We start from the raw sequence: 13,644 nt of genomic DNA, 5'->3' as shown, positions 1-13,644 counted from the left end.
ACTTAAGGGGGCGGTTAATCAAGAATTTGTTTATGTTGGACTTGAAGACAACCAAGTTTGTAGTCAGCTGGAAAACAGGCAAATGGAAGAGAATTCCACAGGCGTGCAGTTCTAAGAAAGAAACTTTGTTCATGGAATCTACGTTTTGATTTAGGCACAGTTATACAGCGAGGAAAGTTATTGACAGTGGTTCAGCTAGGCGGGTATTTATCGAGAAAGATTGGCGAGCGGGGACCAGAGATTGAAGCTCAGACGAGCACTTGCCGTGGAAATAATGATAAAACAAAGACAGGTTCGCAACGTCCCTTCTGTGGGAAAGCGGTTGGAGGGAAGAGCTTGGATGGCATAATTGGATTCCAAATAATTGGATTACATCCAAAAAAAGAGTTTTCAATCTAATAGTACGGAAGTTGTCATGTCAACGATTTGCGCATGTGCAGTCATGAAACAGTTGACAGATAAAATCCGATGCCCCCTCCCCACCGCGTATCAATTTTTCAATTTTGACCTCTTAACAGCCCTTTTTGCAGGATGAAAACCAATTAAAAATTTTTCCACGTGTCTGAATAGCCTATATACCAAATTTCAAGTCTGTTGATCAAGAATTTGTTGAGTATATAGGTTGAGAAGTGTCCTCACACACACCATCATCGGCGGTCACTCGTGTCCGAGTAAGACTGTCCTCCGTTGTGGCTTCTGTGGGTCCTCAAGTGAGCATAAAGCCCAATCCTAGACCCAATTTTTCTTGTGCAATTTGGGCAGATAAAGGTAGTGGTGGTGGGGTGGGGTTGGGTGTGTCTGGTTGATAATCTGTCCTTTCTGTGCTTGCGTTTATCCTCAGCAGCTTGATTTAGGTCACTACTAATAAAGCTCAGCTGTGCCAGTGGGGCTTTCTCAAGGCTAAGGAAGAGAGTATTTGAGAACAGTGACCTTCTGACAAAGACCAAAATCATGGTATATAAAGCTGTCTTGCTGCCCACTCTTCTCTATGGATCGGAGACCTGAACCACATACAGGAGGCACGTAAAAACCCTGGAGACGTACCACCAAAGATGCCTCCGAAAAATCCTCAGAATTAGTTGGAAGGACCGACGCACCAACACCAGCGTCCTGAGTGAGGCTGACATTCCCACTATCACCGCTACTGTTGCTCAACGCCAGCTCAGATGGACTGGTCATGTTGTCCGAATGCCGGATCTCCGCCTCCCAAAACAGATTTTCTACTCTCAGCTTGTTGAGGGAAAGCGTGCCCAGGGTGGCCAAAAGATGAGGTATAAGGACAACATCAAAGCAAATCTAAAGCGGTTTCACATGGACCTTGAGACATGGGAGGACGTGGCTGGGAACAGGTTGGCATGGAGGAGCGCTGTCAACGAAGGTGCTGCGCTTTATAGTAGTGACCTAAATCACACACACACACACACACACACACATTTTCACTTTTATAGATATACAAATAGATATATACATACCATAATGTTCAGGACTGGACAAGGCACACACTGTTACTTAATTTGACACTCATAGTCTTTAAATCAGTAATAAGTACATTTTTCCTACCTCCATCAAAATACAACTTATATAACTGGATTTACAATAAAATTTACTTTAAAATGGTATTTTTATATTTTTGTTGTGATTTGTATATTCAAAGAAATCGCTATTTAAATCCGACTATTAACAGTGAAACCTGTCAGCATAGCATGCCCGCTGGCGGTAGATAACATTTTGCAAATAAGTAATCGGGGTGTGTTCAAGTCTAAGCAAAAATTGTACACATCGATGACATTTCTAATTGTTTTAGCTAATTAGGGAAAAGTATTATCTTTATATTTGGTCTTGGTCGATGCTGTTCTACAAGCTGTTCACGTCTACAAAGACGCAAAATTGCAAAAAGGTATAAAAAAAAAAAAAAAAAAAAAAATTATGATTTTTTTTTTTTTTTTTTTAAATCAACATTAGAAAGAATGCATTGTTTGTTTCTGTGATCCTATTGGCTTAATTTGGGTTCCCACGTGTGGATTGAAAGCAAGAGGAAGCGATAATTGAGAACATGCAGAATAGCAACACTTAACCTTCTGCTTATATCAAGGCCAAGAGGCCACTCGAGGATAAGGGTCAAAGAGTGTACAGTAGAAATTGGACAATATAGTAATCGTTAGTAATGGAAATTCGGTAAATTTGTTAACTTAAGTGGAACGGCTGATCAAGAACTTGTTTACGTTGGACTTGGAGACAACCATATTGTAGTCAGCTGGAAAGCAGGCAAACAGAAGACAGTTCCACAGTCGTGCAGTTCTAAGAAAGAAACTTTGTTCATGGAATCTACGCTTAGGTTTAGGCACAGATAAAAAGTGGGGAGAATTATTGATAGTGGTTTTTGCTAGACGAGTGTTTCTTGTGAAAGTTTGGCGAGGGGGAGCCATAGATTGAAGCCCAATCGAGCACTTGTCATGAAAATAACGATAAAGCAAAGACAAACTTACAACAGAAGTTTTACATTTTTACACAAGCCGAAAGGTCAGACACATAAAATCAACAGTAGGTTCTTTGATATGACAGGGGCATCTTTGAAATGAATGTTTCTGTTTAGCGCACAATTGCACGATGACACTTGACGTTTTTTTTATTTTAAACTAAAATTCAAGCCATTATTACCACACAAGCAGTAAGGCCGGGCATATAAAATCAACAGTAGGTTCTTTGATAGGACAAGGGCGTGCTCGAAATGAATGTTTCTGTTTAGAGCTCAATTGAAGCGTGATACTTGACTTTTGCATTTTAAACTTTAATGCATACCATTTTATATAAAAATAATTTAATAAAATCAACAGTAGGTTCTCTACAGTGCAATGTAGACTACAATGTATTGTGGACTAAGTCATTGTGAAAGGCATGTGAAGCTTCCTCCAGGAGCACCACGATGGGTCCCCAATTAATAGCAGGCAATCGATTTGATTGAAAAAAAGGGCTATTTCGTTGATTTCAATGACAATAAAAATATGGGAGCGTAAAAGATTTGCTGATCATCATTTAATCCTGGGCAACATCGGGTCACCCTGCTAGTTAAAAATAAAAATTAGTTCTGCCATTTCTTATTACTTAAATGAGAGATTGACTTATCTCCCCCTGATTTACAAGATTTCAATGGTGGATTGATAATTTTTCTTAAGAGCAGTAATACCCGTAAATCAGGGGGAGATAAGTCAGTCTGTCATTTAACCAAGTAATAATGAACGACAGACTGGCAAAACATGATAAAAATTGATTTTGATTTTTAATTAAAATTCTACCTGATCATTTTTTCATCCTAATTTTTGTGTCGATACTTACAGGGTGGAATGATAAAATTGTCGCCCTAGAAAAGACGACATGATTCCATTTCCATTCCATGAAAACCAGTTTTCTTTTTTTGCTGCAGACCATCTACTAGTTGGCCAGTTGTGTACAAATCCCAAGAGCGATAGGAGCCTTCTATCATGTCTGAAAGTGACGCAATGTTCAACGAGCGAGATCGGTGATGCGCCGCTGTACAACTCCTGCTCTCTACCGATCCAAGTTATGATGCCATTGTCAGCATCCTCAAAGTGCATCAATGGATTGCCACAAATAACAGGGATGTACCCAGGGTGATGAAAAAGTTTCTGGCCACAGTTATGGTCTTTGGTATGGTTTCAAGTGAGGGTCACATCATGCCACCTCACATCTTCAAAGTCAGCTTGAAAGTCAACACCAAAGTGTACCTGAATGTAATGAAGAGTGTGGTGATCCCCTGCTGCTGCTATACTGTATAAGCCCATCCATCCATCCATACCCCTTGAGCCCCTGGGGTGGGGCATAGGCCATCTACAACTTTTGTAGATGCTTTTGTAGCGAGGAGTTCTTTTTACAGGGTGAGGGTGCTGGCTCCACGCCCAACCTTCCCAGAATGTACATACAGCGCCTAGTCTTCCCAAATGGTCACCCATCTGGTACTGGCCAGGCTCAGCGTTGCTTAACTTTGTCAACGTGATTGTGCCGTACATACTATATAAGCACCAGATATAAAAAAAATTTTTTTTATAAATCTTGCTTTTAGTATCACTTTATTATTTATTTATGAAAGACGGAGGCCACATATCGGAATATTCCATGAAAATATCACCATCGTAGATGCTAATTACTCTGTTCAATTATTACTTGCTTAAATGAAAGACTGAATTATCTCCCCTTCTTTCACAAGATTTCTGCTGTTATCAATGACAGGTCAGCAGAATATGATGAAAATGATTTTTTATTTTTTTTATTGAAATTCTATTTCTAATTTTTTTTGTAATTTTTGGTTAGGATATTTATTTTTGCCTGATACGTAATATCAAGCAGTTTTATTTTGGAATGCGATTGTGATCTGTGTTTTTTATTTTGCATGCATTCCAGTGTTACGGTTTTACTTTTTCATATTTATAGACTAGTCGGGGTACGGGCGTTGCCCGGTTGTTTGGAGGTGTGTATGTTGGGGGTGTGGGGTTATGGGTAAATCAAAACAAAAAGAATAAACGAAGTAATAACCCTTAAATATAAAAAACAAACGAACGATGTTAAAAGAAAAACTAAAAAAAGAAAACGCAAACGTGATGGGAAACAAAAAACGCAAACGTGATGGGAAACAAAAAACGCAAACGTGATGGGAAACAAAAAACAAAACGTGATGGGAAACAAAAATCAAAACGTGATGGGAAACAAAAAACAAAACGTAATGGGAAACAAAAAACAAAACGTGATGGGAAACAAAAAACGCAAACGTGATGGGAAACAAAAAACGCAAACGTGATGGGAAACAAAAAACGCAAACGTGATGGGAAACAAAAAACAAAACGTGATGGGAAACAAAACGTGATGGGAAACAAAAAGTGATGGGAAACAAAAAACGCAAACGTGATGGGAAACAAAAATCAAAACGTGATGGGAAACAAAAAACAAAACGTAATGGGAAACAAAAAACAAAACGTGATGGGAAACAAAAAACAAAACGTAATGGGAAACAAAAAACAAAACGTGATGGGAAACAAAAAACGCAAACGTGATGGGAAACAAAAAACGCAAACGTGATGGGAAACAAAAAACGCAAACGTGATGGGAAACAAAAAGTGATGGGAAACAAAAAACGCAAACGTGATGGGAAACAAAAAACAAAACGTGATGGGAAACAAAAAACAAAACGTGATGGGAAACAAAAAACAAAACGTGATGGGAAACAAAAAACGCAAACGTGATGGGAAACAAAAAACGCAAACGTGATGGGAAACAAAAAACGCAAACGTGATGGGAAACAAAAAACGCAAACGTGATGGGAAACAAAAAACGCAAACGTGATGGGAAACAAAAAACAAAACGTGATGGGAAACAAAAAACAAAACGTGATGGGAAACAAAAAACAAAACGTGATGGGAAACAAAAAACAAAACGTGATGGGAAACAAAAAACAAAACGAATGATGTTAAAACTTCTTTAAAAAATCTGAAAAATAAAAACTAAAAAAAAAAACAGCGAACGCGAAAAATAGGTGTGTGTGTTGGCAGGGGTATATGGAAACTAAAAGTAATAAACCTGTTTAAATATTAAAAAAAATGAACAAAAACAAAAAAAAAGTTAAAGGACGAAGGTAGGCTCGAACCCAAAGCCTATAGGTTACCAGTCTGACAGCATAACACGACACCGCGAAGGCAGTAACTTTAGAGGAGTCAAAAATAAGTGTTTATAAACCCAGGTGGTTTTCTAGGTCAAAGCTCATGCCATAGCAGCAGCAGCAGGAGGAGCAGAAGAGAAAACGAATTCATAGCGCGAATTTTGTAAGATAAAAGTCGCTGAACTAAAAGACTTTTACGACGTCGTTTCGTAAGTGTTACATATTATGATCTCGATAGCATATAAAAAGTTATCAGAAATAATGACCCCACCCCCACCCCCATCAAGAATCCCGGGCAAAAAAAGCCTTTTGCGGACATACAGAAAAATGCACACAAAAACACACATTTTCGCTTTTGTATACATATAGTCTTTGAAGTTTTTAACATTTGAAACTATACAAAAAATTACTTTTTATCATTCCTTAAAAAACCATCCCGTCAGTAAGTCATTTAATCACTGCATCAACTCTCTCGAATTTACTATAATACCAATTTTTTTTTTTTTTGCAAGGGATCATCAGTTGTTTACCATGAAACACTGTTTCGGGGATTTATATATATAGATGGCATGTACTTTTTTTTTTTAACCTGAAATTTGTTGCACAGTTTTATTACTTGGTTAAATGAAAGACTGAATTATCTCCCTCCGGCCTTCATCAGGTGTTTTATATCGAACTGGGGAACCGTTTGTTAGGAGTCTCGAACCCAACCCTTTATTATTATTACGAGGGTACCGTGTTCGGACTCCAGCTAGGCTCTGGAACATAGTTGCTGATTCTCTGTTTTGAATGTTACTTTTCACTGCCTTCGTTCAGGATTGAACTCAGCACCTTTGGGTAACTGTAAACTTTGATACAACGTCTAGGACCACTCGGCCATATGTCACTAGAAACATTGTGACTATAACAACCAAGATGAGGAAGTCAGTCCGACAATCTCAATAAATGAAAACACCTCATCTTAAAAATACAGAAAATTACTATGAATTATCTCCCTTTGCTCGACAGAATTTCAGTTCTGATCAGTAGCAGATCAGCAGAATATGATGAAAATCATTTTTATTTTTAACTAGAAGGGGTACCCGGTGTTGTCTGGGTGTGCAGAGGTGGTGTAGTAAGAATATAAAAAAAAAATTAGACGCAGTAGGCAGTCTGGGTGGAGGGGGGGGGTAGCAGGTAAGCCCGAACCTGTAACGCGAAGGAGGAAAAGATGGTGAAAAAAAACCCAACTGCTTAGATCCCGCACCCACCGCATCATACGACGTTGCTGGCGTTCGAAATGAACTTAGTCATTGCAAGACGTATGATGACTTTTCAAAAATGTTGATGCAAAAACTGTACCCCTCCTTGTAAAAAAAATGGCAGTCTATTTTTTTTTTCATCTTCTTTTTCTCCTTTGCGTTACAGGTTCAAACCTGCCTGCCTACTACATTTTTTTTTTTTTTTTTCACACCTCTCTCCACCCAGACTGCTTATTTTGTCTAATTTCTTTTGATTTTTTTTTTTTTTTTTTTTTTCCTGAGAGTTTGGGGAGGATCTTAATATTATTACTACCACTATCTCTCCACGCCCGGGCAATGCTAGGTAACCCCGCTAGTTAAAAATAAAAATCATTTTCATCATATTCTGCTGATCGGCTATTGATGAGAACGGAAATTCTGCTAAGCAAACAAAGGTATTAAAAAAAAAAAAAAGGTACCCGCCATATGAATATGCAAAAATATAAACCATAATTGTTGACTGATTTTTTTTCGTTAATAAAACTGGAATGCATGCAAATAAAAACACGGACCACAATCGCATTCCAAAATAGAACTGATATGATTACGTATCAGGCAAACATAAATATCTTAGTTTAAGAATAATATGAAAACACCAACTTTGTTCGACGTTAAGAAGCAGAAATTACATGACGATCACAAAAGCTTTTTTCTTTTTTTTTTCACATGGAGGTCACCATATATCAAGGCCCGGAAGCCACTTGGGGATAAGGGTTATTGCATGTACAGTAATCAATGGGATAGTATCGTAGTAATCGTTAGAGATTTGATAAAGTGTCTTACTTAAGAGGGCGGTTCATCAGGAATTTGTTTATGTTGGACTTGAAGACCTCCAAGTTGTAGTCAGGTGGGAAACAGGCAAACGGAAGAGAGTTCTACAATCGTGCTTTGCTCGTGGAATCTACGCTTTGATTTAGGCACAGATAAAGAGTGGGGAAAATTAATGACACTGGTTTCAGTGAAAGATTGGGGAGGGAGGGCACCAGAGATTGGAGCTCAGACGAGCACTTGCTATGGGAATAATGATAAAACAAAGACAGGCTCGCAATGTCTCTTCTGTGGGGATGAGAAAAGGGCATCCCCCACTAAGCCACGAAGTCTATTTTGTACTCTGTCAAGGCAGGATAGGCTGTTTTTAGCAGCTCCTGCCCAGATGTGGCAGCAGTACTCCATCCTTGGACGTACTTGGCCTTTATACAGATAGAGAATTGCATCAGTAGTGAGATATCTTCTGGAGCGGTAGAAGCATCCCACCATCTTCTCAGCGACCTTGGCAACAGACTTGATGTACGTGTTCCTTTTCAGATCAGGAGTAAAGGACAAACCCAGAAGCTTGTCAAAACATGGAGCCTCCCCAAGACAAGAGCCATCCATTTCAAACAAATGAGATTTTAAAAAAAATTTTGGTACTTGTACAGTTTAATCACGACATTAAAAAAAGAAAATATCAAAAAAAGGTTATATTGTACGTATCCGTTATGGAACGAAGTCCTCCGAAAAGAATTTTTCACTTAATTTCATCAAATAGTTTTTATTTATTTATTTATTTTATTTTTTATTTTTTTTTTTTTTAGAGCGAAAAAACAATTTGTTATGATATTGAGCAAAAGGTTCGATTTTTAGGAAAAAAAGCTAGTATTAAAGATGGGAAGGGAGTATCGGTGCTTTAAACTGATATATATATCCCTGTGGCGTGTTAAAAAAACTCAAAGATGTCTATCTTCAACGCGCTATCATAAAAACATGTTTTCCGCTGTAAAAAAAAAAAAAATAATAACTACTCTATCAAATTGAGTGGAATTTTTTTTCGGAGAACTTCATTCCATAATGGATATGTACAATATAACCTTTTTTCGATATTTTCATTTTTTACTGTCTTGATTAAACTGTACAAGTACCCTTTTTTTTTGTATCAATATTTAGCTTTCGTCAGTCGTGTGTTTGACTTTCAAACGTGCATGGCAGATTTTCTTGCAGATGGAGCAAGTTCGCAAATATCGGAAGTTGATTTATCCGTTTCGGCTGCAAAATTGATTAATATGAATGTATGTTGTTACTTGATATTATTTGCAGTTTTTTTTTTTTTTTTTTTTTTTTTTCATATTAATACTAGCCTGAGCGTCCAGAATTGTGTGGATGTGTGTGTAAAGGTGTTGGTTGAGAAAAAAAAAGGAGTAGTGGGCAGACTTGAACCCGTAACACGCAAGAGGTAAACGAGGTGAGAAAAAGCAAACACATTAGTTGTCACGACCACAGAGACTTGTGGCGTTACCTGGGTGTGGAGAGGTTTTATCATAAGGGTATTGAGTAACCCAGCTCTAAAAAATATAGCAACAATCAAAAAAATTAACTGCAGTAGCCAGGCTCAAACCTGTAACGCTAAGAGGAAAAGGAGGTGTGTGACGTGGAAAGGGCTACCCCCTTTCCATGTAAATAAGAATATTAAATAAGTGAAAATGAGATTAGGATAAGCCTAGAATCGAACCCTGTAGGCAAAGTTAAGAAATGGAATGTTAGAAATTAATGCTATTATTAATTCTTTTAGAAATCTAAATATTTAATATGCCAGTAAAAGAATGAACAATGAAAATCAAAAATATATTAAAAAATAGATTAGGTTAAAAAATGGGTTAGGAGAGGATTCTTTTGTTTGCAGAAGTGTGTTTTGGACAAACATATGCATAGCCATGTGAAATTAGTCACGTTTGAAAAACATACTTCTGATGTCATAGACAAAGGACATTTTTCCATATTATGGGTTCGAATTTTAGTCAGAGACAGTCAGTCAGAGAGAGAGAGAGAGAGAGTTGAGAGTCAGTCAGTTGACAGTCAGTGGTCAGTTAATCCTTTGGAAGCGAAAGGGTAGAAGATTAAGCATGTAGATACAAGTGAATTCCTGACGTTCATCGACCGCCCTATCAGATGAATAAAGCAATCATCATTATGTTTTGTACGTGTTGTCTCGTGTCGTTTTTCATTTACAACAGAAAAAGGTAATGCGTTAATCATCTTGTAATGAACATTGTGTAAGTCTTAGAAGATTATGCATCTCCCCTCCTCTGTGTTTTAAACTTGTCTACATCTCCAATCAGTATATATATGAAGTCCCAATTATCCCAGAACTGTCTTCTTTCCCTCATCATCACTTTCGTTATATCCGTTATATGTATTGTCTTAATATGAGTCCCCTGCAATTCAATAGGTGAAAAAAAAAAAAACGGTTTAGTCGTCTTGCCCATGTGACTTGTGACGTCACAGGCCTTCAAAATAATGTCGAGATCGCGTGGCGTGAATGACTTTGCAAAAATGTCGACATACAAAAACTGACCCCTTCTTGATGGTCAAAAAGTTAATATTTTAGGCCAATTTTTGGATATTTATTGTCAGAGAGACCGATCTTTCTAACTGTACCGATTTTGTCAGTGATTGTTGTTTTTGGGAGACAAGCACACACACAGACATATTAGAATTAACAGCACTAATAGATACATGAGTTTTATTTTTAACTAGACGGGGGTGCCCGGCGTTGCTCAGATGTTTGTTAGTAGGAAGGCAGGCTCGAACTCGTGATGTGGAGGCGGAAAAAAGAAAGTGAAAGAAAAGCTGAGATTTTACGCGAGAAGAAGTGAAAAGCGTTCAAACGAAAGTTGGCTGCAGGCCAGTTTCTGCTTCCCCCCACTTCAATTAGTTTTGTTTTATCTATACGAAAAAAAATGAACAAACACGCGAAAGTCCATCTAAATAAATATTGAGATGACGCCCATTCACAAATCATACATATTATAAACAAGGGAGTAAAAAGTTCTCCAAAATAGTAACCCTAACCCTCTCAAGAATCCCCCCCCCCCCCAAAAAATGCCTTTTTTTTTTTTGGATGTACAAAAATGTGCGCGGCTGTTTTGCCTTATATATATAAAGATTAAAATTCTACACTTAATTCTTCCGTACTTTTTGCATGATACGTGAGTAAATCCAAAAGATTTTGCTTAAAATACAAGAAAGGGAAGTTGTACCATGGGCAGCATTTTGAGGGGGTAAAAATAGAAGAAAAAAATAATTAAAAACAACCAAAAAATCTGAACTTTTATACCAAAATGTTTTTTGTGTTTTTTATGTTTTTTGTGTTTTTTATGTTTTTTGTGTTTTTTATGTTTTTGTGTTTTTTATGTTTTTGTGTTTTTTATGTTTTTTGTATGTTTTTTGTGTTTTTGTATGTTTTTTGTGTTTTTTATTTTTTTGTGTTTTTTATGTTTTTGTGTTTTTTATGTTTTTGTGTTTTTTATGTTTTTGTGTTTTTGTATGTTTTTTGTGTTTTTGTATGTTTTTTGTGTTTTTGTATGTTTTTTGTGTTTTTTATGTTTTTGTGTTTTTTATGTTTTTGTGTTGTTTTTTGTGTTTTTTATGTTTTTGTGTTGTTTTTTGTGTTTTTTATGTTTTTATGTTTTTTATGTTTTTATGTTTTTTATGTTTTTTTGTGTTTAATGCTGTTTTGAAACGGATTTTATATCCTTGATTGTAAATATATAAAAATAAATATTTTGAGGATTTTCTGGAATTTTGAAGGTTAACGGATTATCAACGACCAGCCGGGGCTTGGGGGTTGGGGGTAAGGTAAAATCTTACGACCTCCCCAGGTGGCAAAAATAGTTGCTACACCACCTCTTGTGCCCCATATTGTATGAGAACTTTTTGTTTATTTATTTATTTTTTTATTTGAGTTGCTTTTGTTTTTATTCTCTCTGCAGAATTACCTGCGTGAATTATTGCGACTGATGCAACCCATGTTTTACGAACATCTGGAAAAGTTGGGTGCAGATGCAATGGAGTTATTGTTCTGTCACAGGTTGGTTGACGTCTTCGAGAATTTTATAAAATGTGTCAACAGTTAATCATGCAAGGTATTTACCGTTCCAAATTCAAGGGGAGATGGCGACATTACGTTCTTGCACTTCTTGCAAGGAAGTTTCGATGTCTATGTATAGCACCTGCTATTCCCAAATGGTCACCCATCTGGTACTGACCAGGCAAAACATTGCTTAAAGTCAGTGATCTACCAAGTACTGGTGTGTTAACGTGATTATGCCATATATATATATATATATATATATATATATATATATATATATATGGAGAAATCCAGAAAGAATTAGGAAAATTGTTTAAGAGGAGACTTATTGGGATAATGCAAAGCTCAACAAATTGATACAGTGCTTATATAAAAGGTAAAAAATAAAACTAATGTATATAAATTTCATTGTTATTAATCTTCTATAATATAAATCTCGCCTGTCTGTTTAAATGTATGTATGTATGTTTGTATGTCTCGCAAAATCTTTCAACAGAGGCGACGGATCTTAACAAAATCGGTATCATTTTGAAGCTCAACATCTCGGACGACAAATATCGAAAAATTGGCCCAAAACATTAATTCCTTCACCCTCAACTCGGCCGTTTTGTACAAGGAGGGCGCGATTGTTTTCACCAACATTTTAGAAAGTCATCGTCACCGTGTTAACGTGATTATGCCATATATATATATATATATATATATATATATATATATATATATATATTAAGTAATGTGATTTATAATTTAAAAATTAAAAAAAAATTTTTTTAAATTTAAAAATCAAATTTTAATTAAATTAAAAATCAGTTTCATAAGAAGGAACAACAACAAAATCAATTATCTGTACGATCGTTTCGGAAATCCGTGCTTTTTATTGTGGTATACATGAAGTTATGTAGAACAATTATATATAGTTTTTTTGGTAAGCATGGTCTCCTCATCAGCAAATTTAGGAGGATTTTTATTGAATTTAAAAGACACCATAAATAAACCTAGCATTAAAAGTAAGGCAGATGAATCTGAAAAAATTGAAATATATATATATATATATATGAAATTTATTTATACAAACATTGATGGCTACATATGTGCATACATGTTTCTGTAATCACCCGCGTTGGGGAATTACGTCTTCAGGCCAAGAATTATCGTCGAGAACTGATATTTCAAACAAAAACATTTTCTTATTTCGTTTACAAAGTTAGAATGTAACATGGGTGGGGGTTATGAGCGGGGAGAGGGCAATTGAGGTCTTTGAAGATAATAAACATCTCCTTTTTTATTTCCCTTCTTTTTTTTTTAATTTTTTTTTTATATTCCCTTTTTAAGTTTATCTATCCCATCTTTTGTTTTTATGGCATAAGGTACTTGAGAATGTAGTATTTTTGTCTTGCGGTCTGTAAATTAAAAACATTTCTCATGGGCATTGAGTACTGACCGGTGCCGTTCAATCCACACACACACACACTAAAAGCAAACATACGCTTATATCAATATTCAGGAGCGGATATACACTGTTTGTTGTATTTTACTCACACACACGCACTGAAAACAGGCCATAACTATATCGACACAGGAATAAAATTAAAATAAATTAAATAAATGAATAAAACAAAATAAAAATAAAACAAAACAAAATAAAAACAAACAAACAAACAAACCAAAAATAAAAATAAACATAAATCCCGAAAGTTATCAAACTCCTCACGCATACATATATATAAATACACATATATACACCCGCGCATATATACACATACACAGACCTATAATGCTCACATACAGTTATAACATGTTTACATCTATACCTACATACGCAGTTATATCAATGCACGGACCCTCAAACACAG

General features: G+C 36.1%; 1 protein-coding gene across 2 annotated transcripts in view; it reads left to right on the top strand.

Annotated features, from left to right (window-relative positions):
• The window catches only part of LOC145268845 (uncharacterized), a 202,809-nt gene that overhangs the window by 175,732 nt on the left and 13,433 nt on the right, over nucleotides 1-13,644 (top strand). For both annotated transcript variants that reach the window (XM_080124516.1, XM_080124517.1), the window contains exon 9: nucleotides 11,691-11,788. In XM_080124516.1, coding sequence (XP_079980642.1) covers nucleotides 11,691-11,788 — 98 coding nt within the window. The remainder of the gene's footprint in view (nucleotides 1-11,690; nucleotides 11,789-13,644) is intronic.

The sequence above is a fragment of the Euprymna scolopes genome, chromosome 44 (genome assembly GCF_053919585.1).
Source record: "Euprymna scolopes isolate OS-2025 chromosome 44, ASM5391958v1, whole genome shotgun sequence".
NCBI lineage: Eukaryota > Metazoa > Mollusca > Cephalopoda > Sepiida > Sepiolidae > Euprymna > Euprymna scolopes.
The sequence above is the reverse complement of the archived record's forward strand: the minus strand, read 5'-3'. Positions and strand labels throughout refer to the sequence as shown.